A 25,612-nucleotide genomic window follows, 5' to 3' on the forward strand; every position below is an offset into this window, starting at 1 on the left:
GAATCATTCCCGAACAATAAAATAATGGAAACAAATAAATTTAAATAATGGCGAATTTCATCAGATATTATGTAGGTAATAAAATATAACAAGGAAACTCTCATTCAGTTACAAATAAACAAATAAATTTAAATAATGGCGAACTCCATCAGATATTATGTAGGTAATAAAATATAACAAAGAAATGTAAACACTGTGGATTCCCTTTTATTCTTAAAATTTTATGTACAAGTGCGACTGATTTTTCTTTTTGAATGTACATTCAATATAGAAAGTTTATATACGCAATATTACATTGAACATTTCACAGACTGCACTAGTCTTTCACACAAATTCAACATCATTCGTCATGTCCACTCGGCCGAATGCCATTTCCGAGGGTGGTTCACTTATAAATATTCTAGTGCTTTTAGCATATCGAGGGAAGGAGAATAATGACATACAATTGAGGCAGCCATGAAAATTGGAATGAAGTAGGAATTAACATGAGCAGAGAACGGTCAAAAAGTGGTGGTCATTGTGAAGATCCTTGAGGTGAAACAAGGAGGACAAATCTGCAATTTTCTATGATACATTTTTTTTCTTGCTGAGAGTAGGAATCCGTGATGCAAGGACGTGATGATCTAAGTGTGTTTGCACTGATGTAAGATTGAGAATTTGGTGGCCAGTGCTGCCAATCAGGATAGCAAAAGGACAAAAATATAGGAGAAGTGATGTCTTTTCCATGGAAAACAAAAATAACTAGAATAAAAAATATATTCATACAAAAAGTAAACTCTTCTGTGTGTCATTGGAAGAAAAAAAAAACATGGTCATCTGTTAAGACAATTTCAAACAATTTATGAGTGCCAGTTGGAGGACGAGTGGAGGTTGGTGACGATAGAGGACGGGGGGGTGGAGGCGTTGTAAAAAATTTTGGTGTGACTGTCAATGACAACCTCCTCTCCACCCGGGTCCCACCCACATATGTCAGGGAGCCGAACAGTCCCGGTGAGCTTCGGCGACCTTGAGGCCGGTTGAAGTGCCTGAGCCTGACTGTGCTGGTCGATCGCGGCCGTCAGCCTTGTTCTGCGTGGTCTCCGTGGTCGCTGTCCACTGGTGGTGGGACGCTGGGCATTACCGTGGTGCCGCTTCCTGCTGCTGTAAGGTAACCCGCTACTCCTGGCCCTGCAGGTGGGTGGCAGGGAGATGAGTCAGTGGTGGTGTAGCTTGAATGCTTTTATGTTAAAGAAGGTGTTAGTGAATAACACTCATCATGGAAGAGTATAAGCATTGGAATGGAAAGATGGGAATGGAACGGCGTGGTAAAGAAGCAAGGGAGGGGCCAGTCGGAGAGCAAAGTCTACCTGCATTAGTGCAACAGAGAGGAGGGTTTTGAGGGCCCGCCTCGGGAGTCTAGAGCCCACCTCGGAGTGGGCTGCTGGCGGCCAGGAGAGAGGGAGTGGAAACCCCTGAGGAGGAAACGTTGAGGACAGAAAAAGGACAGGAAAGGCAAAGCCAGGACGTTGAGGGAGTTGGAGAGAAAAAAAAAGGGTGCTGGATTTAAGCCCGTGTGAGGAAACGGCCACAAAGTGTGTGTGTGTGTGTTTTTTTTTTTAATTTTTTTATTTTAGAAAGTCTAAAAAAAAAAAAAAATTACCTGTCAAGTAGCCTGCGGTCTGAGACTCGGAAATAAAGAGATCATGTTTCTGGTCCTTGAAGGCACTCCATACCGCGGATTTTGCTAGTATTTCATTGACCTGCAAAAATTTACAAAACCATAGTAAAAAATACATGCTATACATACAGTATCAATATTTGTATTTTGTAAAAAAAAAAAAAAAAAAAAAAAAAAAAGGCTAAAAAAATGGTTATTACAGTAAACCTCGGATATATCGGATTCAATTGTTCCCACTGGTTTTGTCCGATATAAGCGAAATCCGTTATATGCGTATACCAGAAAATGTCCGTTTTACGCATATATCGGATTTATATCCGGTATATGCGTAAATCGGATTTTATCCGTTATAAAAAGGCACTTCCTTGACTATGTTTCCAATGTACCTGGACGCGCAGGCAACGCTGCAAATGACGTCGTATAGCGGCCTGTCACGATTCGGCGAATCGGAGTGCCATGATGCGGCCATCCGATATATGCGAGGGAAATTTAATGGAAATGCATTGGAACGGGACTGGAGATTTTGTCCGAAATAGGCGAAATCCGTTATAAAAAATCTGATATATGCAATGAATTTTTATTGGAAATGCATTACAGAAAAATCGGTTCTTTTTTATCTGTCCGTTGTGAGCGAACTTCCAATATATCCGAGGTTTACTGTAGTAACATTTCAGCATCTGTGTGCCCCAAAATTTGGTGGTCATTCATCATACCTGTTCTCCGTACTGCAGACTGCGAGTCATAGACTTGAGAGCCTTTACAATCTGGGCCTTGGTCGCTGAGGGGTTGTCCAAGGTCTCCAGACCGATTCCTTCCAGGAGCTTAAGGAGGTACGGAACCAGTTCCACTCTCAGAGCCTGAGCAGCAGAAAAAAGTTCAACTCCGGCAACACCGGACTCAAACATGAGCGCTTAGACGTGTACCTGAGCTACGAGTTCGGTCTGCTCCTTCTGGAACATGCGGTTCAGAGCCTCACAGGCCAGGCCGGCCATGTCTGCGCGGACCTTCATTCCGGTCATGAGAGGACCGATGGCTTCCAGGGCAGCCATGGAGCGCACGCAGAGCTACGCAAACCCGATGTAAGTGAATGTAACATTTAAACGAAAAACCCGTTTTGATTACCTCGTTATCCGAAAGCACGTGGATGAGACGGATGGAGCTCTTGGGAATGGCGTTGTTCTTGTGGTTGAGTGCCGCTAGGACGCGGGGCAGGTGACCCAGAGGCGGGACCTGATCAGCGAGTTGAGTCTGGGTGCTGAACAGACACACTGCTGCCGTGGTAACGGTCTCCAGCGCCTCCCCCTGAGAAAAAAAAATTTGATGAACAATATTCGGAAAAGCGGATGTATTCAACCACAATTAACTTACATTGGGATTGTTCTTCTCTAATAGCTCCGTCAGGGTCTCCAGAAGCGATACGAGGAACTCCCGAGGCTTGCGTAGCACCCAGCCCGGCTGGGCAATAAAGATGCGCAAAAAGACTCCGCCCACTTCTAGCTCGCCCTGTCCAGCTCCGTAGGCCACAGTGAAGTCCTCAGGAAGCTGAGCAGTAAGAGAATTATTGTCAAGATTTTACATGGCGATGCGTTCGGTGGCGACTCGTATTTCTGAACTTACTCTCCAGTTGACGTCGGGATTGTCTTTCTGTTGTTTAAAGTGCCTGGAAAAGAGACACGGCGTTTACGAGAGGATACTGACATCATTTTTTTTTTTTTTTTTTTGTGGCTTACTCAAGCATCATCTCCCGCACAGTGGTGGAAACGGTCTCTCTGGAGCCATCGTTCCAAATGAGCTCAGGGTTCTCGTGCGTTCCCTCAAATATATGCACCGCCGCTTCAGCGTTATCCCGCATGGCGTCCATGAACACACCCGGAAGGAAGCGAATCAGAGTCAGACGAACCTGGTGGGGGGGGGGGAACGGCGTTGAAATGTGAACTCACTTAGACCGCTAACTCCAAATTCCAAATAATGTATCTTTGTTTCCGACCTTGGGTCCCACCAGCTTGTCCGAGGTCATTTTGGAGAAGAGCTCAGCCGTCTGTGTGCGGACCTGAGGGTGAGTGCAGTTACAGAAGAGATCTAGAAGGTATATAAGAGCGCCTGTACGGAGAAGAAAAAAAAAAAACACGTTAGCATAACCAAGGTGAACATCCTTTAAAAAAAAAAAAAAATCCACGCAGACCTTTGGCCATGGCTTCTTTGACTATTTTGGTGTTGGAGGTCAATGCATGGATGGTCTCCAACACCATCTGCCTGCCTAGAAGACAACATGAACATTTAGCATCACAATAAATAAATAAGTCGCTACCGTGTGATGTCTTACTCGACGGGAGGGAGTGCAGCAATAAGAGGAGGTTGGACAACACCAAAGATTCGGCGATGTTGCTCACACATTCTTGATTTGATGTCACCGTGTTCACGACCTGCATGGAAGCAAAAGACGTCTCACATGAACGAGCAAGAGAAGAGTGTCAGATCTTGGATATTTGTTTTTTTTTTTTGCACCTCCAAGACCAGCTGCTGCACCCGACCAGCTCCGTGAACACGCAACAGGGAGAAGAGTAACTTAAAATGGCCGATGCATTCTGTCTCGGAGCCTGGAATTCGACATAAAATAATTGAAAAGGGTGTGTACGCTGAGATATTGTTATTGTTGAGATATGATACGATGAACGTCTCACCAGGGTTGTTCTTGATGACGTTACGTAAAGCCTCCAGAGCCATCTCTGCAAAGCGGAGCCGCTCGGCATGCTGCTGGGACTCGACCTTGTTGCTCTGACTCATAGCCAGCAGAGTGTGGAGGTACTGGGCCTGAGAGCCCACGTAGTCCAGCAGACTGGCTGCAAACGCTTTGGGAAACTGAATAAAGGAAAGCGTGGAAGGGTTGCAAGGTTAACACGCGGCGTGTGAGAAAAGAAACGTCAGCTGAGCAGAACTCACTTCAAGCGGGAATGTCGGTTGTTCGTTGTAAACCCGTACAAAGATCTCCCCGACGATTAGCTCTTTGCTGTGATCGCCGAATACAAAATCAGCGCCAAAGCTCTTATCGTTTTCGCCCTGTCAGGAAGGAAAACGCAGATGAGGGAAAAGGAAAATTAGCAAATAAATAATCATCACTCTTACTCTTTTGATGTTTCCTTCCTGTTGACTCTCCAGGAATTCCATCAGCTCGGCTCGGGTTCCGTTATTCCAGATGAGGTACGGGTTCTCCGAGTTACTGTTCAGCAGTTTCAAGACCTTCAGTGATCAAACAGAGGACATGAGGCTCAAAAAGGATGATTGTTTATACTAGGGATCGTCAATAAATTCATTCATTCATTCATTTTCTACCGCTTTTCCTCACGAGGGTCGCGGGGGGTGCTGGAGCCTATCCCAGCTGTCTTCAGGCGAGAGGCGGGGTACACTCTGGACTGGTCGCCAGCCAATCACAGGGCACATATAGACAAACAACCATTCACACTCACATTCATACCTAATGGATGGTTATTTTTAGGGATGTCCCATATTGTCCAACTCTCAATTTGACAGCTATTTCTTGACCTTAAAGGGGAAGTGCACTTTTTTTTTTTATTTTGCCCATCATTCATAATTTTCATCCTTTTGTGAAACATGAACACATATTTCTTTGTCCCCTTTCTTTGCATTATAACACGCAAAAACTGTTAATATGAGCTAGCTAACAACGGCCGTCATGGAAAAAATAACATTCATTCATTTTCTACCGCTTATCCTCACGAGGGTGGGGGGGGGGGGTGCTGGAGCCTATCCCAGCTGTCTTCGGGCGAGAGGCGGGCTACACCCTGGACTGGTGGCCAGCCAATCACAGGGCACATATAGACAAACAACCATTCACACTCACATTCATACCTATGGACAATTTGGAGTCGCTAATTAACCTAGCATGTTTTTGGAATGTGGGAGGGAGCCTATCCTAGCTGTCTTCAGGCGAGAGGCAGGGTACACCCTGGACTGGTGGCCAGCCAATCACAGAGCACATATACACAAACAACCATTCACACTCGCATTCATACCTATGGACAATTTGGAGTCGCTAATTAACCTAGCATGTTTTTGGAATGTGGGAGGAAACCGAAGTACCCGGAGAAAACCCACGCATGCACGGGGAGAACATGCAAACTCCACACAGAGATGGCCGAGGGTGGGAATTGAACCCTGGTCTCCTAGCTGTGAGGTCTAACCACTCAACCGCCGTGCCGCATTAAAATAAATAATGTATTCCAAATCACACCACAGTCCTACCCTAAAATTATTTTGCACGCCAATCCATTAGGTCAACAAACCTCAGCTGAAGATCCGACTCCCAGCTTCCTGGAGATGTAAGGCGTCAACATGGCGGCAAGGCTCTTTCGAATAGTGGGATTGTCCGGCGGCGTACCGTCCACACCGTTGGTCTCCGGGACAGGATTTCCGGCGCCGGGGCTGTGCGGCGTCTGGAGGTAGCCTCCCAGACGGCTAAGTGCCACCAGGCTGAGCTTGGCCAGGTTGTTGGCCACCTGCTGCTGGTTGGTCTCCTGACTGGTTTGAACGCCGCTCTCCTCCAGGGTGTAGTCGTAGTTGAAGAGGTTGACAAGCAAGTGCCAGAGCACGCCGGCATGGTAGAGATGGGTCTGGAGGAAGAAGTCCACGGCGAAGGAGCTGACGCACTGAACCGCCAGGGAGGCGGTTTTGGGAAGACACTGAGGAGAGAACAGAGTCTCAGAGTCGGAAAAGTCCTGATAAGTCAAAGCAGGAAACGGTCACCTTTCCGTAATACAGGATGTGACAGAGGTCTCGGATGATGAAGGGCAGCTCAATGATCTTTTCCCTGCATTCCTCAAACTGTGCGGCAACGCTGTAGCACTTACAGATGTGCCCACACACCTGAGAAAAAAATCACATTATTTCAAGTAATATAATATTTCATATTTAATGTCACGCAGTGTACCTGAACCGCCATGTCGTCAGCCTTGCTGGATGCAGTCAACACGGACACGCAACGCGAAAGAGCCTCCAGCAACACCTGAGAATTGACAACAACAACAACAACGATGAAAACGTTGCGGCGCCACACGCCGCATCCCGTGAACAAGCATACCTCGATGCCGTTCTCACGCCGAAGCTCCTCAGCGTTCAGAGCGGAGCAGTTGACGGTGTGGAAGGCCAACTCGGTGGCGGCCGGGAGAAGAGGGGAGGTCTTGGAGAAGAGTTGGTCGTCCTGGGTCTCCATGGTGATTGTTTTGATGAGCATGGGGTAGCCGGCATATTTGTAGGGCTCCAGTTCTGTTTGGTAAGACAAAGTGATATCTTTATTTATATTCACTCATTTATTTTCTCTGATTTATATTGTAAATACCATATTTTCTGGACTATAAGTCGCTCAAGGCCAAAAATGCATCATTAGGTAGAAAAAAACATACATAAGTCGCACTTTTTGTGGGTAATTTATTTTACAAACTACTTGACCAAAACAGACATTACGTCCTCATTTGTCGTTCTCAGTTGTCTTTGTAAGCCAACTTCTACTGCAGGGGTCTCAAACTCAATTTACTTGGGGGCCACTGGAGCTAAGGTCTGGGCGAGACTGGGCCGCATCAGGTTTTCCCCCCAAAAAAAACGCATTTATTAAAAACAGAAAAATTATACCATACAGCAGTGGTCCCCAAACTAAGACCCGGGGGCCGGACACGGCCCACTTCCACATTTGACCCGGCCCCCTGAACAATAAAGCATGGTCATTTTTCTGTCATCGAACTGGAAATGGTAACCTATTGTGACGTGACTACAACCACACTTTTCCCCAGTCACAGAACATAAACAAACATACGACCCTGACCCTGGCCCCCTTCAGAGGAAAGAAAAGTCATGTGGCCCTCACTGGAAAAAGTTTGGGGACCCTTGCCATACAGCATCCATATCAAACTTGCGCGGGCCGCACTAATATTAAACTTTCATATCAAGGTGTCATGCGGGCCACATTTGGCCCGCGGGCCGCGTGTTTGAAACCCCTGTTCTACTGTTTATAATATTGAATTGTTAAGGAGTAGGAGATATTGGTGTGAAAGTGCAGAGTGCCCTCTTGTGGCCGTCTGTGAAATTATATATATTTTCATTTATAAGTCGCAGGTACAGCCAACCTATGAAAAAAAGTATGACTTATAAAATAATATTAGCTTTTTTTTTTTTTAATGGCAGCTTATAAAAAGTGGTTTGACTGTGCTACAGTATGTGCAAGGGGGGGAAATAAAGTGTGTTGCAGCTATGAATCCAGCAGAGGGCGCTGCCTATCAATTCAATTCACTCAACATTTTCCACAATCCTTATGAGACATAAACATCTCATTGCTGTCCATTCTAATGATATGAAAACAGATAAGAGACAGCTAATTATGGCACGTAATGGGACACACTATGCCCCCCCCTGCCTACAAAAGGTTTTCTATACATGCTGTGACCCTGTACTAACAGGTACAAGTATTACAACATGTAATACAGTAAACCTCGGATATATCGGATTCAATTGTTCCCACTGGTTTTGTCCGATATAAGCGAAATCCGTTATATGCGTATACCGGAAAATGTCCGTTTTACGCATATATCGGATTTATATCCGGTATATGCGTAAATCGGATTTTATCCGTTATAAAAAGGCACTTCCTTGACTATGTTTCCAATGTACCTGGACTGGGCAATGAAAAGAGACGTAAGGTAATGAGAATTTAACTTTATTGGACAAATTGTTAATTAAGCTAGGCCCTGTTACGCCCGTCAGGCCTACGTTATTTCTAATAGTGAGGTTAAGATCTCATTCACTGCTGTGCTAGTATTATTGACGTCACTCACTTTTATATTTGTCCTAAATCTGGAGCCAGGAGAAAGACAATAGCCAGTGACATCAACAAGATTAGCATAACGATACGGCCATCCGATATATGTGAGGGAAATTTAATGGAAATGCATTGGAACGGGACTGGAGATTTTGTCCGAAATAGGCGAAATCCGTTAGGTAAAAATCCGATATATGCAATGAATTTTTATTGGAAATGCATTACAGAAAAATCGGTTCTTTTTTATCTGTCCGTTGTGAGCAAATTTCCGATATATCCGAGTCCGATATATCCGAGGTTTACTGTACTTACATTATTTCAGTCATTTACCTTGTTTATGCCGATTAAAGAGGATGCTCTGGGTCTTGAGGATGAGGATGATGTTTTCTGGGTCAGGGCCGTCTAGGATTCTTGCGGACTTTGTGCAAAGGAACTCGTAGGCCTTGTTGACTTTCTCAAACATGTCCTAAAAGAGTTGATGAGTTGACTTTTAAAAAAAGAGCTCAAAGTAATAGCATGCAGCATGTGAGAGGTGATGTTACGTACTCTTCCATCAGGGTTCTTGTCAGGATGGTACTTCTGCGCCAGCCTGAAGTAAGCCTTCCTGATCTTGCTCTCTTCGTGCCTTTACACAGAAAATCATGAAGAATTTGTACTAAATAGGCAGCTATCTACTGAATGGAGGAGAAAAAACGACAAAGTCACTCACTGTCCTTGTCCTTTGGGGAGGTTGAGGACTTCGTAAGCATCATCTACAGACATGGAGGGTGGCTTCTTCTCCACCTCCCTCTTCCAAGCTTCAAGCGTGTCTTTAAGCAGCTTCACCTAGAGAGAGTTTGCGATGTCGAAGTGAAGTATTTATGTAAAAAAAAAAAAAAAAAAAAACGATGAGAAATAAAGAATACATACAGCATCTCGAATTGGCCAGTTGGGGAAGTGGGTGGTGTCACATAAGTGTCTGAGGTAGTAGATGTTGCAGAAGAGCTCGTTGTCCAGTTGCGGGAAGCTGATCACGGGGATGGGACAGTACTGATAGAGGGCGCGCGTGTTGCTCTGCAGCCTCGGGCTGAAGTCTGCGATGTGGCCGGCGATCTTCTCAATCATCATGCGCCTGGGAGAGAGAAAAAGAGTCAATAACTAATCAAGGCGTGCTCTTTTCATGCGCAATTAGCTAATTAGATTGCCTCATCTCGCTGCTCCAAATGGCCTCCGGGGTGTCAAATTCACCCAGGAATATCTCAGAGAAGCGCTCGGCCTCGTAGTTCTCCAGATAGCACACCATGGCTTCTGGAAGAACGGGTCCCAGAACACTGCGCTGCACGATGTCCAAGCCTTTAGACTGGAGCGAGACAGGAAATGTTATTTCCGAGTGACTGGATTTATTGTTTGAAATCATCAACAATGTTACCTCTTCTGATTTAAAGGCTTGTTTCAGGTGAGTGTACTTCAGGAACCTAAAAAGCAGATAAAAGGTTAACTCTCTTCAAACAGGAAGTTGGCACAACGAGCTCGTTACCTTGCAACAGGAAGCACGTTGGAGCCGGTGTACATCATGATGAAGAAGAAGACTCCGCTCAGGTACAGCCGCTGCAGGTTGGGGTTGTCCTGCATCACCAGGTACAGGACGTTGGCCACTTTTTCCACCAGCGTGGGATCGAACGTCAAGAGCAACTGAGGAGAAAAAGGGGGATGGATATCAAAATAAATTACATTCAGACTAGGCTACATGGAACTCATCTTTGCTGCACGGCGGTTGAGTGGTTAGCGTGCAGACCTCGCAGCTAGGAGACCCAAGTTCGATCCCAATTTGAGGCCAATTTGCATGTTCTCCCCGTGCATGTGTGGGTTTTCTCCGGGTACTCCGGTTTCCTCCCACATTCCAAAAACATGCTAGGTTAATTAGCGACTCCAAATTGTCCATAGGTATGAATGTGAGTGTGAATGGTTGTTTGTCTATATGTGCCCTGTGATTGGTTGGTGACCAGTTCAGGGTGTACCCCGCCTCTTGCCCAAGACAGCTGGGATAGGCTCCCTCCCACATTCCAAAAACATGCTAGGTTAATTAGCGACTCCAAATTGTCCATAGGTATGAATGTGAGTGTGAATTGTTGTTTGTCTATATGTGCCCTGTGATTGGCTGTCTGGCGACCAGTCTAGGGTGTGTACCCCGCCGCTCGCCCCAAGACAGCTGGGATAGGCTCCCTCCCACGTTCCAAAAATATGCTAGGTTAATTAGCGACTCCAAATTGTCCATAGGTATGAATGTGAGTGTGAATGGTTGTTTGTCTATATGTGCCCTGTGATTGGCTGGCTGGCCACCAGTCCAGGGAGTACCCCGCCTCTCGCCTGAAGACAGCTGGGATAGGCTCCAGCACCCTTCCGACCATTGTGAGGATAAGCGGTAGAAAATGAATGAATGTTATTGTTGTTAGCTAGTTCATATTAACAGTTTTTGCGTGTTATAATGCAAAGAAAGGGGACAGAGAAATATGTGTTCATGTTTCACAAAAGGATGAAAATTATGAATGACGGGCAAAATTTTTTTTTAAAAAGTGCACTTCCCCTTTAAGGTCAAGAAATAACTGTTAAATTGAGAGTTGGACAATATCGGACATCCCTAAAAATAACCATCCATTAGGTATGAATGGTTGTTTGTTTATATGTGCCCTGTGATTGGCTGGTGACCAGTCCAGAGTGTAAGCCGCCTCTCGCCCCAAGACAGCTGGGATAGGCGGTAGAAAAAGAATGAATTAATGAGGCAATTTATATGACATTGTACCTGAACAATATGAGGGAGGCAAGCGTTGTCGCTTATCATCCTCTTGATCTTTGGTAATGGACGAATGATGGCGTTATCTTGGTCCCTGAAGCACAAAAACATAAAAATCTAAAGTCAAATATTATTGTAATTATAGTATATTGTCATAGTCATATAACCCAAAAGCCTGAGAGACCTGCTGGGGTAGTAGGAGCACATGGTGATGAGCATATTGAGGATGAGGGTCGCCAGGTCAGACTCGTTCATCACCGCCTGCCCTGTAGCCAGGAGGCACCACTTCAGCTGCGGGATGGCCTGCAGGGGGCGCCAACCATCCATCCCTTGAGCCCAGCACCGCGTCTTTGCGGTCAGGACGCCGCTGTTCCAAAACTCCTGCATCTGGAATGTAAATCGCATATTAAAAGGACTGAATAAACACAATGGAGGTGTTGTGGGAAAGAATTCCACATTATGGCGAATAGACGCACCTCTTCGAAGCTAAAAGGTCCTCTTCTTTCCTTGTCGGCATTTCCAAAGTACCACTCTTTCTCACTTTCTCTCTTCATGTCTGGCGCTGCTTCCAAGACGTTGCTCTGCGTATAACGTACAAGTAGTAAAATCTCACGTCTGGTTTTTAAAGTGTGGTCCATTAGGGCAAAGCTGCACGTTTACCTGAAGTGGCACAGTAGCTCTGTTGGTGTGCAGATGAGCCAAAGTGAGCAAATCCACCAGGATTCGCACTCCGTTAGAGTCCATTACATCCTTCACATTTTTCTGCACCACAAAAGGATTCATATTAGAAATCTACATCCGATCTAAGAGACAGAAAACTGCATTAAAGTACCTTGTTGAGAATCAATTTGTTCAAAAAGTGGATGAGCCTGTCTCGTTCCAGTTTGTCGGTGCACTGCAAACACAAAGTGCATTTTCATGTTCATAAGACGGCAAAATTTTTTTTTAAATTTATTAGCCGCATGCACTCACTCTGTCCAGCATGCCCACGATGTATTTTGTGTCAGTGAAGGGGCCGATTTCTTCAAAGCACTTGCCGTAGACTATCGTTAGCGCCTGCAAGCACAGGCACTTCATCGTGACTTTGGGCGTTAGCAGAAAGCGGTGGTATAGCTCGTTGAAGAACTCGTACCTGTGGAGGAACGAAAAGTAAAAGTCAAGCGCCGATTAAAATGTGACTGAATGTGTTCGCACGGTTCTTACGATCTCTTGATGGCACTCGACTCCTCGTTTTCATCCTCTTCCAGCAGGAGGCGCAAGTAATAGTCGCCGATCTTGATTTCATCGGAAAGGCACTCGTATCTCACCTGCAGACATATTATTTCAACAAAAATGAGGATAAAAACCCAGATGATAATAATAAACGTGTGGGGGTCGGCATCAACCTCAAACTCCTGGTGGTTCCAGGAGATGACGGTGGCATTGCCGAGCTCGCGGTCCACGTTGAAGGCGCGCATCTCCCCTTCCAGGGCGTCCCGCAGCTCCTCCCTTGTTTTCAGGTTCCATATTAGGTTGGAGCGTGCGTGGTCCAGTTGGAATCTTGACAGGTACAACAGTGGGAAAAGTGGACGTCACAAACTGGCATTGCTATAAGTCGCATCGGTCCAAAAAAAATGTGAAAAAAAGTTATTAGAGCCCTCTAGACAGGAAATAACACCCCTATAGTCACCAAACATCAGAATAAATGTTAATTTTAAATAACATTTAATATTATATATATCCACATACATACATGTATAATATTAAAAGTTATTAGAGCCCTCTAGACAGGAAATAACACCCCTATAGTCACAAAACCTCAGAATAAATGTTAATTTTAAATAACATTTAATATTATATACATACACATACATACATGTATAATATTAAAAGTTATTAGAGCCCTCTAGACAGGAAATAACACCCCTATAGTCACCAAACCTTAAATAACATTTAATATTATATATATATACACATACATACATACATGTATAATATTCAAATTTATTAGAGCCCTCTAGACAGGAAATAACACCCCTATTGTCACCAAACCTCAGAAAAAATGTTAATTTTAGATTACATTTAATATTATATATATCTATCTATATCTACATATATCTATCTATCTATCTATTTATCTTTTTTTAACCTGACTATGAGGAAACAGGACCGACCAAACTATGAAAAAAAAAAAAGTGCATCCGGAAAAATACAGCACATTCTTGCTTTCCACCGTAACAGGGGTATCCAAACATGGAGGGCTGCAAACGGACAAATAAAAGGATGCGGAGGCGCAACTTGGATACATTTAATGATAAGTAAAGTCAGTAAGTTATCTGAACAACATTTTGGTAGGTTCCATTTTTATATAGAAATAGATCACAATATTCCGTGTGCCTTAAAAGTCAATCAAAATATTCTATAATAGCAAGTATTGAAGGGGTGGTCTTGGCTGGGATCAAACTAGTTAATGAATTTTCACACCAAGCCACTCATCGGACGCCCGTGCACAAGTCAACAGAGTCGGTACCTGTAGTAGAAAAGCTCCCAGTTGGCTTCAATCTTGATGCGCTGTCGTCTTTTTCTCAGGATGACCGGCTTTTGATTGGGATTCTGCAAGCAAACAATTATTTGTGTCTATAAAGCGTTTCAAAGATGAGCTGTGGAGAAATGGAGCACAGCGTGGCATGAAAAGACACAGACGGACAACTTGCAAAGAGAAGGCAGACACTTGAAGATGGCCACAAAGGATGGATGGATGGAGGAAATTCATATTTGGATGAAAAAGCGTGCACGCATGAGATAAATCATCAAGGATCAGTCGGTCGGGCCTACTCACCAGGTTATTTCTGTCCTGCTACAAATTTTGACAGTAGAGACAACAGACAAGACGGGACGAGCGACCGGGGGTAGGGGTGGGGGACGGGCGGGGCAGAGACAACACACAGAAGTTATTGTTTGTGTGGTTCCTGGCATTGAACATTGTGGAGTGGCAAGAGAATGAGAGCCTAAACACACATGTCACTGCTGTAATAGAATTAGTAAAAGGCTTTGATAGTACATTTGTAATGGGTGTCCACCATGCTGGTACACGAAGTTACAAATGCCAAAAACACACTTTTTTTTCATTCACGAAACAAAACAGAACTTCCAGGTGTGCCAGACCTGAGAGACGTCTGTATTTAAATAAAATTTATATAAAAATTGCCTGCTCTATAAAACAGCCATCCCTCACCACTTCACAGTTCATAGTCACATGATGTTTCCTGATTAAATACGGCCTAAAAATTCGTCCAAAAAATATGCATATTGAAGCAAATGTCATGTATTGTTTCCTTAAATTAAACATTTCCAATCATAATAACAAAATGAAGTAAAATCCAAATATAAGGCATTTTTAGAAGACAGGAAAAAGCCAAAAGTTCAAAAACACTGTAAATAATATGTAGTAGTCTACACTGGCCACTAGGTGTCAGTAAAGTCACTGTAATGCTCAGTGACTTTACTGCAGGTTTGAATTATCTCACAACAGGCCTTACTGTTGCACGCCAAGCTAATCCTCAACTCTGAACCCCTGACATCACTTCCTGTCCTCCCCAAACACGAATCTTATGTCCTAAATGCTTATTTACTCTTATTTTTACTGTTTACGCTGTACATTGTTGTTCATATTTGATGGTATCTATTTATTCACCACATTATTATTATTATTATTATTTATTATTATTATACAGGAGCCAGGCAACAACATTTTGTTGGCAATTTCACTGCTGTAATATTGTGCAATGACAATAAAGAAAGTCTATCTATCTATTGCACGAGTTATATTGTAAAAAAAGTGTATTTACAAGGTTGTACACATGCAACTACAAAAATAATCCATTAATAAATAAGGAATTATACTTCACAGGGGATTACTGTACTTTAAAATAATACTTCATCCGTCTCTCAGGTCTGGCACCCCTGCTCGATTCTGTCATGCACTTGTTTCATGGGTGTTTTGGATTATTCCTGCATGAGGAGCAACTGTTCCAAGTGGCAACACTAAATAACATCAGGCCTCACCTCCTTCTGTGCGATGCCCATCTTATCCCTCCAGTGCATCAGAACCAGATCGGCCTTCTCCTTGGCAAACTTCTCCACCTCTTTGGCTGCTTTGCCGGCTATCCGCTGCCACTCGGGGACCTTGTTTCGGTTGAGCTGGTCCTAAGAGTAAGAGGGTAAAAAAAAATGCTCCTAAAATGGAAGACAGCAGGCGGAGACGTCTTGTGTCCTTACCGTGGCAAGTTTTAAGTTGTCTCTGATGTGCATTCGATCCACGTCTCTCTCCGGCACGGCATCGGGACTGTCCATGTAAGCTAGCAGACCCGTTGGCTAAAAAACACGTGAACATTGTGTTATTCATTGGTCTTGATATATTTCTTTCAAATAAACAAGAGCGTTACCAATATTCTCTTGAGTAGGTTCATGGCGACGGGGTTCTCGGCGGTCCACAAACCGACCAGGTGACGACTCAGCTGTCTAATTGAAACAACAAAAGAGCCGCTTTGCTGAAACTGCTGACATCATATTGTGTACATGTGTGTGTGTGTGTGTGTGTGACCTGTTGGTGAGCATCCTCTGGTCCGTACTGATGGTAAACAAGGAAGTGTGAAGATGCCGAGGCAGAGCCCCTTCGCTTAAAGCCAGCTCTTGCATTTTGGTGGCGATTTCCTTGTCCCCTTCCTGTAATTTCAACCAATGTCAGCGCGGTGGCGACTAAAAAAAAAATCACTTTATCGTTACCTCAATAATGGCCTTCATGACCAGTCCAGCGCCCTTCACAATCGCCATAGAGGGATGCTAAAAGGAAACACTAATATGAATTAATTGTAACATTATAACTTATTTATTTAACAGAATGTATTCTGGACCTGGAAGAGTTTAAAGAGCGTGCGGCCGTTGGAGGCCACCATCTCAAGCAGCATGTCAAACTGCTGCCCCTCGGTGGTTTCACTGTAGGGGGCGCACAGCGCAAACGTTAAGAAATCCAACAGGGAGCTGATGACCAAAGCGCCTGTTCCATGGTCCTGGATGACAAAGAAAAATAAACAAAATGGTGGTTTACTAACTAAGAGCTTAATACTTGGGCAATAGCTAAAAAAAAAAAAGACTTACGACATTGGTAATGAATTTCTCAAGAAGGTTTTCCAGGAACTTCTTGGAAGACAGCAGCGATGCTTTGTTGAGTTGCTCCTGTCTCAAGTCGTAGTCGTCATGCATGGGCTGGTTGAACAAGGGAGGACATCTTCAGAGCCTTGAGATTCATGTCCAAGTGCATTTAAAGATAACGAGGGTCTACTTACACACATCAGAGCACAGAGCATGTCGATGGCGGCGTGCGTCACGCCGTTGTTGTTCCTCTTTAAAGCTTTGACCGTCTTTACTCCTAACTTTTCCCTGAACCTGCAACACACCAAATATGCACTCCGGGTTAATAATGTCAGCACTGAGCGTATAAATAGGGCTAATAGTGGATTACTGATTAAATGGGCTTTTGTTTATGTAGCGCAAACAGCCGCTTGCTATGTTTTGATGAATTAATTTTCAATCTTTAGGAATAAACAACTCTGACTCATCTGCAATTTTAGATTTCTATAAAAACTAACAAGTAAATACACTTCCTGTCATACATCTCAGTGACCCATAACGAAGGAGAGAAATAAAAGAAAGCTGACAAATCGATTTTAACCTTCCTTTAAACGTGCATGCCTCAATTCCAAAAAAAAGAGATGCAAAGTATGAGTGGAAGCAAGCCAAGAGAGTAGCGAGGGGGAGAGAAAAAAAAAAAAAAAGACGCTGGCCAGACTGAGATGTATGGATTGATATTTACGTTCCGTCTGTGAGTCCATACCCTTGACCAGACCTTGGAATGACAGAGCATGCCCGTTACCAGCAGCTCAACAAAGAGCGGACACAAAAAAAAAGCAGCAACGCTTACTTAGGCAGCTGGGTGAAGGCCTGGAAGCCGGCTTTGGAGGCCACCAAGCGGCGGATGGCCTGGAAGTGGCTCTCCAGTTCGGCGTTGAGAGATGGCAACTCTGCCTCCTGCGTCAAGAGAGCCAGGACGGCGTTGTTGATGAGCTTCTCTTTGTTCTCGGAGAAGAGACCCTGGCGATAAAGAGAACGGAGAAAAAAAAAAAAGATAAAGAAACTGGAACGAGAGCGGCGTGGGCGGACGTCACGTACACTTACATCTTGTGTTACTGCGTGTAGCACACCGCTGTAGGATATGTTGGCGTTAAATCGGAATACTGCATCGGCAAAGTTTCCATCTGACGGGAAAAAAAAAATGGTAGTGAGTCGTTTTCACGGGAATATCGTGTTATCACGTCATTCTCGGCAGCTTCGTTATCACACTCTTAATTAATCCTATGGAGCGCCGACTCACTGGGAGGAGCTGCCAGGAATTTCAGATGCAGGCTCTCCACCTCCTCGTCCACAGGCATGCTCAGGAGGCCCCATCGCTGGCCGCGCCGCGTGGGAGCCATCTTGACGCACACGTCCCTGTTACCCGACGCGCGGACGCCATCGAGCAAGCTGGCCAGCAAGGAGTCCCTGAACAGGAATACTTCAGTCAGTATCAGTCACATCAGGAAGTATACACACAATAATAATACTCTTTGGGTCTGGTACCGTTCAGTGGAGGAGAACTTTCTGATCTGGCCTCTGATGAATTCGACTGTAAACACCTGAGGGTTGTTGGCGTCGCATATGAGAGCAAACACCTACAATAGGAGGAAGGAGGCATGAGAATAACATTCATAAATCAGGAAATAAATACAAGCATGCGGAGCGTACCTCCCCAAATGGTTTAATGGTGACGATGTTGTAGGACGCTGGATCTCTCTCCACTAAACAAGTCTCGGTCAAGGCCAGGATACGCTTGACAGGCTCCTGGATCAGACCAAATACGCCGCTTTAGAGAAGAATATGACATCATCCGAGAAAGACTAGTGAGCGCATTCTGACCGCATGCCGTGACGTGATCTTCTGCACCACAAACTCGGCCACCGACGTGATGCTCTCGTCTGAACTGTACTTCCCGAGTCTGTCCGTCAAGAATCCCTCGAATGTCAGTGCTTCCTTCCTGAGCCGCAACGTGATTCCAATAAAGTTCCCGGCGTGCTCTATGGCGCTGCGGATGATGTCATCTCGATGCTCGGAGGCGAACAGATGCTAAGAGTTAAGAAATGACACATTTGCATGAATCGAAGGAACAAACATGGAGGGAGTTTCGATGCCGCCGAGCACGCACCAGCCTGCTGAATCCGCCGTAAAGGATGCAGAAGCCACCCTGGTAGCCGGAGGTCTCCACAAAGCCTTCGACGTTGCGGTAGTCGTAGGAACAGAGAACCCGGTTGGTGTGAGGGTCGATTTGGTCGATGCCGCCCGGCGTAACCTCCAAACTCACGGGCTTCCGAGTGTCACTCCAGTGGTGCTTGTAGCAGTTGTAACGCTGCAGGGGAGATAAGATGGGGTCACATGAACAAGGCAGGGGGTTTCGTGTATGTGGATATTTACATACATACCACCTGGAAATCACATATATGCGCATGAGGGTTGTCACAAGCTCCCGCTAATTAAAATGTGTCAAGATTTCGTTTTTCGAGCATGATACATTTTCCTCATCCCTCGCCTCCAAACAGGCAGGAAGTGAGATCTCTCTTAGCATATTCGTGCCGTAAAACAACGGCATAAACGGAGTGAGCCCTTTTTCCAGTCAAACAGTCTCTTTGGGTGAAGGCGGGGCCGCTAGCATACACATACAGTGCAAAAGAGTGTAGCCTTGTGCGGAGCATTCATTCATTTTCTACCACTTTTTCCTCACGAGGGTCGCGGGGGGGTGCTGGAGCCTATCCCAACTGTCTTCGGGCGAGAGACACCCTGGACTGGTCGCCAGCCAATCACAGGGCACATTTAGACAAACAACCATTCACACTCACATTCATACCTATGGACGATTTGGAGTTGCTAATTAACCTAGCATATTTTTGGAACCGGGGAGGGAGCCTATCCCAGCTGTCTTGGGGCGAGCGGCGGGGTACACCCTGGACTGGTGGCCAGCCAATCACAGGGCACATATAGACAAACAACCATTCACACTCACATTCATACCTATGGACAATTTGGAGTCGCCAATTAACCTAGCATGTTTTTGGAATGTGGGAGGAAACTTCCTTCCTTTCTTCTTTCCTTCCTTCTTTCCTTGCCTCCTTCCTTCCTTCCTTGCCTCCTTCCTTCCTTTGTTCCTTCCTTCGTTCCTTCCTTGTCTCCTTCCTTCCTTCCCTACTTCCTTCCTTCCTTCCTTGCCTCCTTCATACCTATGGACAATTTGGAGTCGCTAATTAACCTAGCATGTTTTTGGAATGTGGGAGGAAACCGGAGTACCCGGAGAGAAAACCCACGCATGCACGGGGAGAACATGCAAACTCCACACAGAGATGGCCGAGGGTGGAATTGAACCCTGGTCTCCTAGCTGTGAGGTCTGCGCGCTAACCACTCGACCGCCGTGCCGCCCTTGTGCGGAGCAATGCAAGGTAATGTGGTAGAAATGACATAAATAGATCGCAATATACCGTCATGTATTTTTCACTGTACTTTACAATATTGTGTATGGTCATGTGACACCCCTTATGTACACACATTGAGAACTTTTTAATGAGTCATTAGTTGCATTTTCTTACCCTGCCAGTTATTTTTCCCTCTGAAAACTCTGTTCGGAATCTCTGTGAATGGAAAAAATGCTTTTTAGAAAACAACCTTCGCTACATTTTTTCAAACATTGTGGTTTAAAAAAAATCATGAATCAATAAATGATGCTGATGATATTCTGTGGTTGATTATTAGTCCAAACATATGCATATTTAAGCAAATTGTACATATTTTCTGCCCAAATTAAGTAAAATACAAACAGAGTATAAGCTATTAAGACTTATGAATGTAGTATTCTACATTGGCCACTAGGTGTCGGTAATTGTTCAGTGAGACAGGCACCAAAGCGCCAGACTTGAAGCGTTTCAAGTTTGTCCTCACCAGCGCTTCTGTGAGCAGCTCCGTCCGATGCTCCGTGGAGAACTTGAGCGTCTCCGACTTCTTGCCGGTGCCCTTTCGGAATGTGAGGTTGAACTCCGTGCCCTGACCTTTTCCAACCGGGCCGATTCCACAGATGTCTCCATAAGGCCACTAGCAATGTATATAGAAAAAATATATAATTAGCCAATGGCGACATATGCAAAGTGCTACCTGAATAATGTTCGCTAACCTGATTAGTTACTTCTAGCGTGGTGGGGTTGTACGTGGTGATGCCGTGGGTTCCCACAGAGAAGACACGCTTGTACCTGGAAAAAAAAGGTAAATATGCGTCGTCCTATACTGTATGTACTGCAAAGCTGAAAGCATGCAATTGTAAAATGGCTTTCATTCTCAACATGCTGACTGGGCTTCTCTCTCACATCCTCATCTTCATTAAGGCCTGCGCAACTTTCAAAAGGCTTCCATTTAGGCCAGCTCACGACTTTAACGCCGACAGACAGGACACGCAAGGGAGGGCCCCCGAGTGGAGCGTGAAGACCGAGCACAACAACAAGGAGTCACGTCCTCCTCCTCCCCCTGTGTCAAGCGACAACACGACTGGATAATAAAGCCACTGTGGTGGTGTCATTTTTGTAATTCAATGAGGATTTATATTCATTCATTTTCTAAAGCTTATCCTCATGAGGGTCGTGGGGGGGGGGGGGGTGCTGGAGCCTATCCCAGCTGGCTGTCTTCAGGCGAGAGGCGGTGTACACCCTGGACTGGTGGCCAGCCAATCACAGGGCACATATAGACAAACAACCATTCACACTCACATTCATACCTATGGACAATTTGGAGTCGCTAATTAACCTAGCATGTTTTTGAAATGTGGGAGAAAAAAAAAAAACAACATGCATGCAAACTCCACACAGAAATAGCAGAGGGTGGAATTGAACACAGGTCTCCTAGCTGTGAGGTCTGCGCGCTAACCACTTGACCGCCATGTTTGCAAAATATGCATACATTTCTGCTATTCGTTAGTACTGACCAAGTGCAGGAACGCTGAATTTTGATAACAATGGTTAGCCCTCGGGCGGCACGGCGGTCGAGTGGTTAGCGCGCAGACCTCACAGCTAGGAGACCAGGGTTCAATTCCACCCCCCAGCCATCTCTGTGTGGAGTTTGCATGTTCTCCCCGTGCATATGTGGGTTTTCTCAGGGTACTCCGGTTTCCTCCCACATTCCAAAAACATGCTAGGTTAATTAGCGACTCCAAATTGTCCATAGGTATGAATGTGAGTGTGAATGGTTGTTTGTCTATATGTGCCCTGTGATTGGCTGGCCACCGAAGACAGCTGGGATAGGCTCCAGCACCCCCCGCGACCCTCGTGAGGAAAAGCGGTAGAAAATGAATGAATGAATGAATGGTTAGCTTTCCAGTCCGCCGCCATTGTGTATGTTAATTAGCGTGGGAATCGACTTCTGTTTTGCTAAAAAGCAAGAAGTTAGTCCATAGTGACGGGGCCATATTACTGAATAAAAAGTGGTGGTGTCCAATCATCATGAATGTTATCACTGACATGAATGTAGTGTGAGTGCCACTATTTTTCATCAACTTAATATTGTACTTTTTTTTTTTTAAATGGTGTGAAATTGCACAAAAGTACCAAATTTTGATTAATAAAACATTTTTTTCAAGTATTCCTACAGTGTTACACGGAGTTAGGCTCTTGTCAGTACAGCGTACATCATTACCGCTTTCACTTCTGATGTTTCATAATGCAACGTGTTGAGCAACTTCCGGTATCTGGCAACAAAAAAAAACGACTTCTGCTCCTTCATTCACTTCCAAAACAAAGTGAAGCAATACGAAAATAAATAAAAAAACAGCGCTACACAGGCCGGTCCATTCATGACTTGGTCAAAAGCGTACACCACCGCTTCATTTGTCACCCGTCATCGCTCTCAGCATCCCTGACGGTTGGCACTGCAGGAGGCATTAAGAGGACGGGTAAACGCTCTGCAGCCTTGCTAATGTTACAACGGTAATGGGACAAAGGCGTTTAGAGGGCATGTACTGGTAATATGATCTCGCCGCCTCTCAGCCCGAGTAAAAACCTCATCCGCTCTGGAAACGGTGAAGACCTCCGTGAAGCTTCAATGTGTCACATGTCAAAACCTGATGAGTGGAAGTAACCATGAAGCCTACATTATACAATAATATAGAATGTTCTTCGAGGTTCCTTTCCGCAAAAAGGAAGTCCGCACAATGGAGGGACTGAGTCAGGTTTTTCCCCAAGCGTGACGAGAAAGAATAGTCGCTGTTGTCACCCGACACAAAGATGATACAGCAGCGACAAAGCCTCACATGCCCTGAAATCCATACGATAAGAAGGGAGGGTGGAAGAAACAAAAAAAAAAAAATCAGTCGGTCTTACTTTCCCCTCCAGGAGTGCTTGGTGGTGTAGAAGCAGGCCAGGTCTTGGTTTTCTTTCAGGACGTTCATCTTTTCACACGACCTGAAAAGCGCAGAAGTGGGAAAGTTGAAATTAGGGAAGAAGTGTGCCATTTTTTTCTGTTTGTGTTTGAACCGAGCAGGAAAAAGTCTCGAACATCTTAAAGCGTTTTCTGCGGCACGCCGGCGCACACACTTGGCAGAGTCGTTCAAAATACTGCATCACGATGGCAAAGACTCCCGTCAGCAAACAGAACTAACCACATTCCCTTGTCGGATCATATACGCGTTTACACTCTTAAATCAATGGTGACAATCAATTGGATGAAATTCGCAGCCAGGAGGTGAAGGTTTGCGATCGCAGAGTGATCAGTGATTGATAGACTGTCTGGCTATTGATCCTTTAAAAGATCAGTGGTTCATCTCTTACTCAAATACTATATCATCTTATGTAAGCTTTACAGTAAAGATTAAAGGCACTGTAGCCGGTAAATAACTGCCTCTTCTTTCCTGACTGCTCGAACAGGGAGGGGGGGGGATTTGGTGTGTCAGCACTCTGGAAAACTCTGACTCCGGCTTTCCTTCCTCTGCAATCCGAAATAAGGCCAAATCATGGAATGCCGTATGACACAAATTCAGCGTCTGCAGCAATAAATGCATGAAAAAAATATTTTTACATTTTATTTAGGCATAATAACAGACATATTCCCTATGTGGGTGTAAATATGTAGTACAGATTCCAGGATTGAGTCATGTGACAAGCAGTCTATGCACTTCCTGTCTGAATGCAAATCAATAGCTAGGTATTAATGGCTTATCCCTGACAGGGACATGAAGTACACAATATTTAAATGACCCACCATCAAGGACAAGTCAAATAACTTCCCAAAACTTTATTTTATCAAGTGTTTAAGTCACATTCCCCTAAGAATACATAGTTTTATAACATAGTAAGTGATCAAATACTAACAATGTTGTGATGCCCGCTCTACTAATGTATTATATGATACTCAATGAATGGCTCACCGGTTAAAACAGCATTAACATGAACCAGGGTGCAAGGTTCAAGCTGTCATGTGTCACGGCAGAGTATGGCCGCAAACACGCCTTCTCCTTCGAAGCAAAAAAAAAAGCTGAACAAATCAGCAATGTAAGCATCCATGCTAGGACGGAAGAAGGGGAAAAATAAAGCTGTCTTTAAAGCCATTCCCAGCTCTGTCATTTATCGATTTAATTAAAGTATATTTCCGGTAAAGACTTGACAATGCCGGGTAGGGAAATGAACATCTCTGATGCTAATTTGTGACAAGCGTTATAAGACTTAAACAGATTCCAATGCAAAGGGGCCTACACGGTTAATAAGCCAGGCTAATAAGAAGCAACGCTTCACATACTGACATAGTCATTACTACAGTTTTATTGAAATGAAATTACATATATAGCTGATTTTTTTAGAGCTACTTTACCATGAAGAAATTAGCTCGAGCGCAATCGTATTATGCTAGCCACAAGATTAGCGGCTAACTTAGCGCATCACTGTGGCTCTGCATAGCAGCTAAGCTAGTCGTATTAGCAGCAGGCTTCAATTAGCAAACAGTGGAGAAGATGGCTTTAAGGGGGCAAACAGACACAGTTACCTGTCAAAATCACATGCGGGTATGAATAACAGCCGTACCTCGGCCCCCCCGCCCTCCTCGGTGACCTGTCGCTGCCTCTCGCGTGGACCCACTCCGAAGCCGAAGGTGCACAGTTACGCTGTATTTCACCCCCTCCACCCCCCAACACCGCTCAGGACGCTGCCATATTCCAAATGGTAAAAGTCTACCACTGCGCATGCGTGAGGCCTGTCTGTCATGCGGCGGTCAGCTGATTGGTTTGTCGGAACTTGGAGGGGAGAGGTAGCTGGTTCCAGATCAGTGAAAAGCACGCTTTTCGCTCTTTTTGAATTGGAATACACATTCATAAGTGATCGCAGAACAGTTTAAGTTTATACTGTTTATGCGCGTTGTGTTTTTTTTTATTGTTGCACGCAATGAGTTCCCACACAAAACACATTTAATCTCTATTCAGTCATTTTGTTTTATAATAAACAATAGAAGAAAAGTCCTTAAAACTGTTGAAGGGCTATGATGCCTTCTAGTGGCAGACATTAAAAATGCAGTAATCAAAATTTTAATGAATTAGATTAATTTTGTTTGTTTTGTTTGTTTTTTTCCCTAATTTCGGAGTCGCCACAGGGAATCTTTTTTTGATAATATACAAAAAAAAAGAAAGTCAGCATTTCAGTTCAACACAACCTTAAATATGTATATCAATGTGGGAAAATAACACATCATCCATCAAATCCATCTGTATTTACATTACACGACAAGAGTGTAAACAATAATTCAATCATTCCAACCCCACACTAACTGCAAAAAGAAACAATAAAAGTGCAGCATGATGACAAAGCCATACGGTACACTTCTCTATACCTAAATTTGACATGACTCACCTTGATTGAAGGTACAGGGGAAACATGTTGGCCTCTGTGTTGGACTGATGTTGCAAAGTAAACTTGAGAGCAACAGAGCGGTCATGTTACAAAGCATCTGATTTGGTGAGGAACCATGCGCTGCCTGTTAGTCTAATTCGATTAAAGCTTGAGATGGGAGGACGTTTACTTTTTTTTCTTAAGATCATGCTACCATCACAGGAGTGACAGAAGAAGAATGACTGCTATACGCTTCAGTGGCCAAAAGGCTCATTGTCCACTTTATCAGTCTTACACTTTAACCGTTGACACACTGTACAGAGTGTATTGTCTTTCTATACGTTACAATGCGGGTGTCCAAAGTGCGGTCCAGGGCCCATTGTTTTTTTTTTTTATTG

General features: G+C 44.5%; 1 protein-coding gene across 7 annotated transcripts; it reads right to left on the bottom strand.

The window, feature by feature from the left end:
* Positions 1-197: 197 nt before the first annotated feature.
* On the bottom strand, positions 198-24,561 carry LOC131108997 (dnaJ homolog subfamily C member 13-like). 7 transcript variants are annotated; one of them, XM_058060508.1, is made up of 58 exons: positions 24,379-24,536; positions 22,725-22,805; positions 20,534-20,609; positions 20,305-20,454; positions 19,956-19,997; positions 18,527-18,727; positions 18,241-18,447; positions 18,070-18,165; positions 17,905-17,996; positions 17,660-17,826; positions 17,464-17,543; positions 17,210-17,379; positions 17,102-17,134; positions 16,575-16,674; positions 16,387-16,494; positions 16,143-16,298; positions 16,015-16,071; positions 15,833-15,954; positions 15,675-15,750; positions 15,508-15,603; positions 15,295-15,435; positions 14,069-14,086; positions 13,760-13,842; positions 12,636-12,789; positions 12,454-12,557; positions 12,223-12,382; positions 12,083-12,145; positions 11,911-12,012; positions 11,727-11,831; positions 11,435-11,637; positions 11,260-11,344; positions 9,997-10,151; positions 9,889-9,934; positions 9,665-9,819; positions 9,390-9,591; positions 9,190-9,305; positions 9,027-9,105; positions 8,811-8,946; positions 6,753-6,937; positions 6,603-6,677; positions 6,419-6,538; positions 5,959-6,354; positions 4,781-4,894; positions 4,598-4,714; positions 4,339-4,516; positions 4,163-4,254; positions 3,981-4,080; positions 3,840-3,914; positions 3,645-3,757; positions 3,388-3,557; positions 3,275-3,317; positions 3,026-3,199; positions 2,780-2,959; positions 2,581-2,721; positions 2,371-2,514; positions 1,640-1,739; positions 1,347-1,451; positions 198-1,167 (listed from the first exon to the last, which is right to left on the bottom strand). In XM_058060508.1, the coding sequence occupies exons 2-57, from the start codon at positions 22,790-22,792 to the stop codon at positions 1,396-1,398; spliced, it is 6,777 nt and encodes a 2,258-aa protein (XP_057916491.1). In that variant the 5' UTR covers positions 22,793-22,805; positions 24,379-24,536; the 3' UTR covers positions 198-1,167; positions 1,347-1,395. The 7 variants fall into 7 exon arrangements, with proteins under 7 accessions (XP_057916491.1, XP_057916487.1, XP_057916485.1 ...); XM_058060504.1 differs by lacking the exon at positions 1,347-1,451 and adding an exon at positions 23,768-23,854 and having other exon boundaries at positions 24,379-24,438; XM_058060502.1 differs by lacking the exon at positions 1,347-1,451 and having other exon boundaries at positions 24,417-24,561.
* Between the last annotated feature and the right edge of the window lie 1,051 nt (positions 24,562-25,612).

This window comes from Doryrhamphus excisus, chromosome 21, assembly GCF_030265055.1.
Source record: "Doryrhamphus excisus isolate RoL2022-K1 chromosome 21, RoL_Dexc_1.0, whole genome shotgun sequence".
Classification (NCBI taxonomy): domain Eukaryota; kingdom Metazoa; phylum Chordata; class Actinopteri; order Syngnathiformes; family Syngnathidae; genus Doryrhamphus; species Doryrhamphus excisus.

Excerpts from the sequence above, each read along its gene's own strand:
- LOC131108997 (XM_058060502.1), bottom strand. The coding sequence starts at position 22,792 with ATGAACGTCCTGAAAGAAAACCAAGACCTGGCCTGCTTCTACACCACC. Across the intron at positions 15,751-15,832 it reads CAGAGGATGCTCACCAACAG|ACAGCTGAGTCGTCACCTGG; the intron begins GTCACACACACA and ends TGTTTCAATTAG. Across the intron at positions 3,915-3,980 it reads GCTGCACTCCCTCCCGTCGA|GCAGGCAGATGGTGTTGGAG; the intron begins GTAAGACATCAC and ends GTTGTCTTCTAG.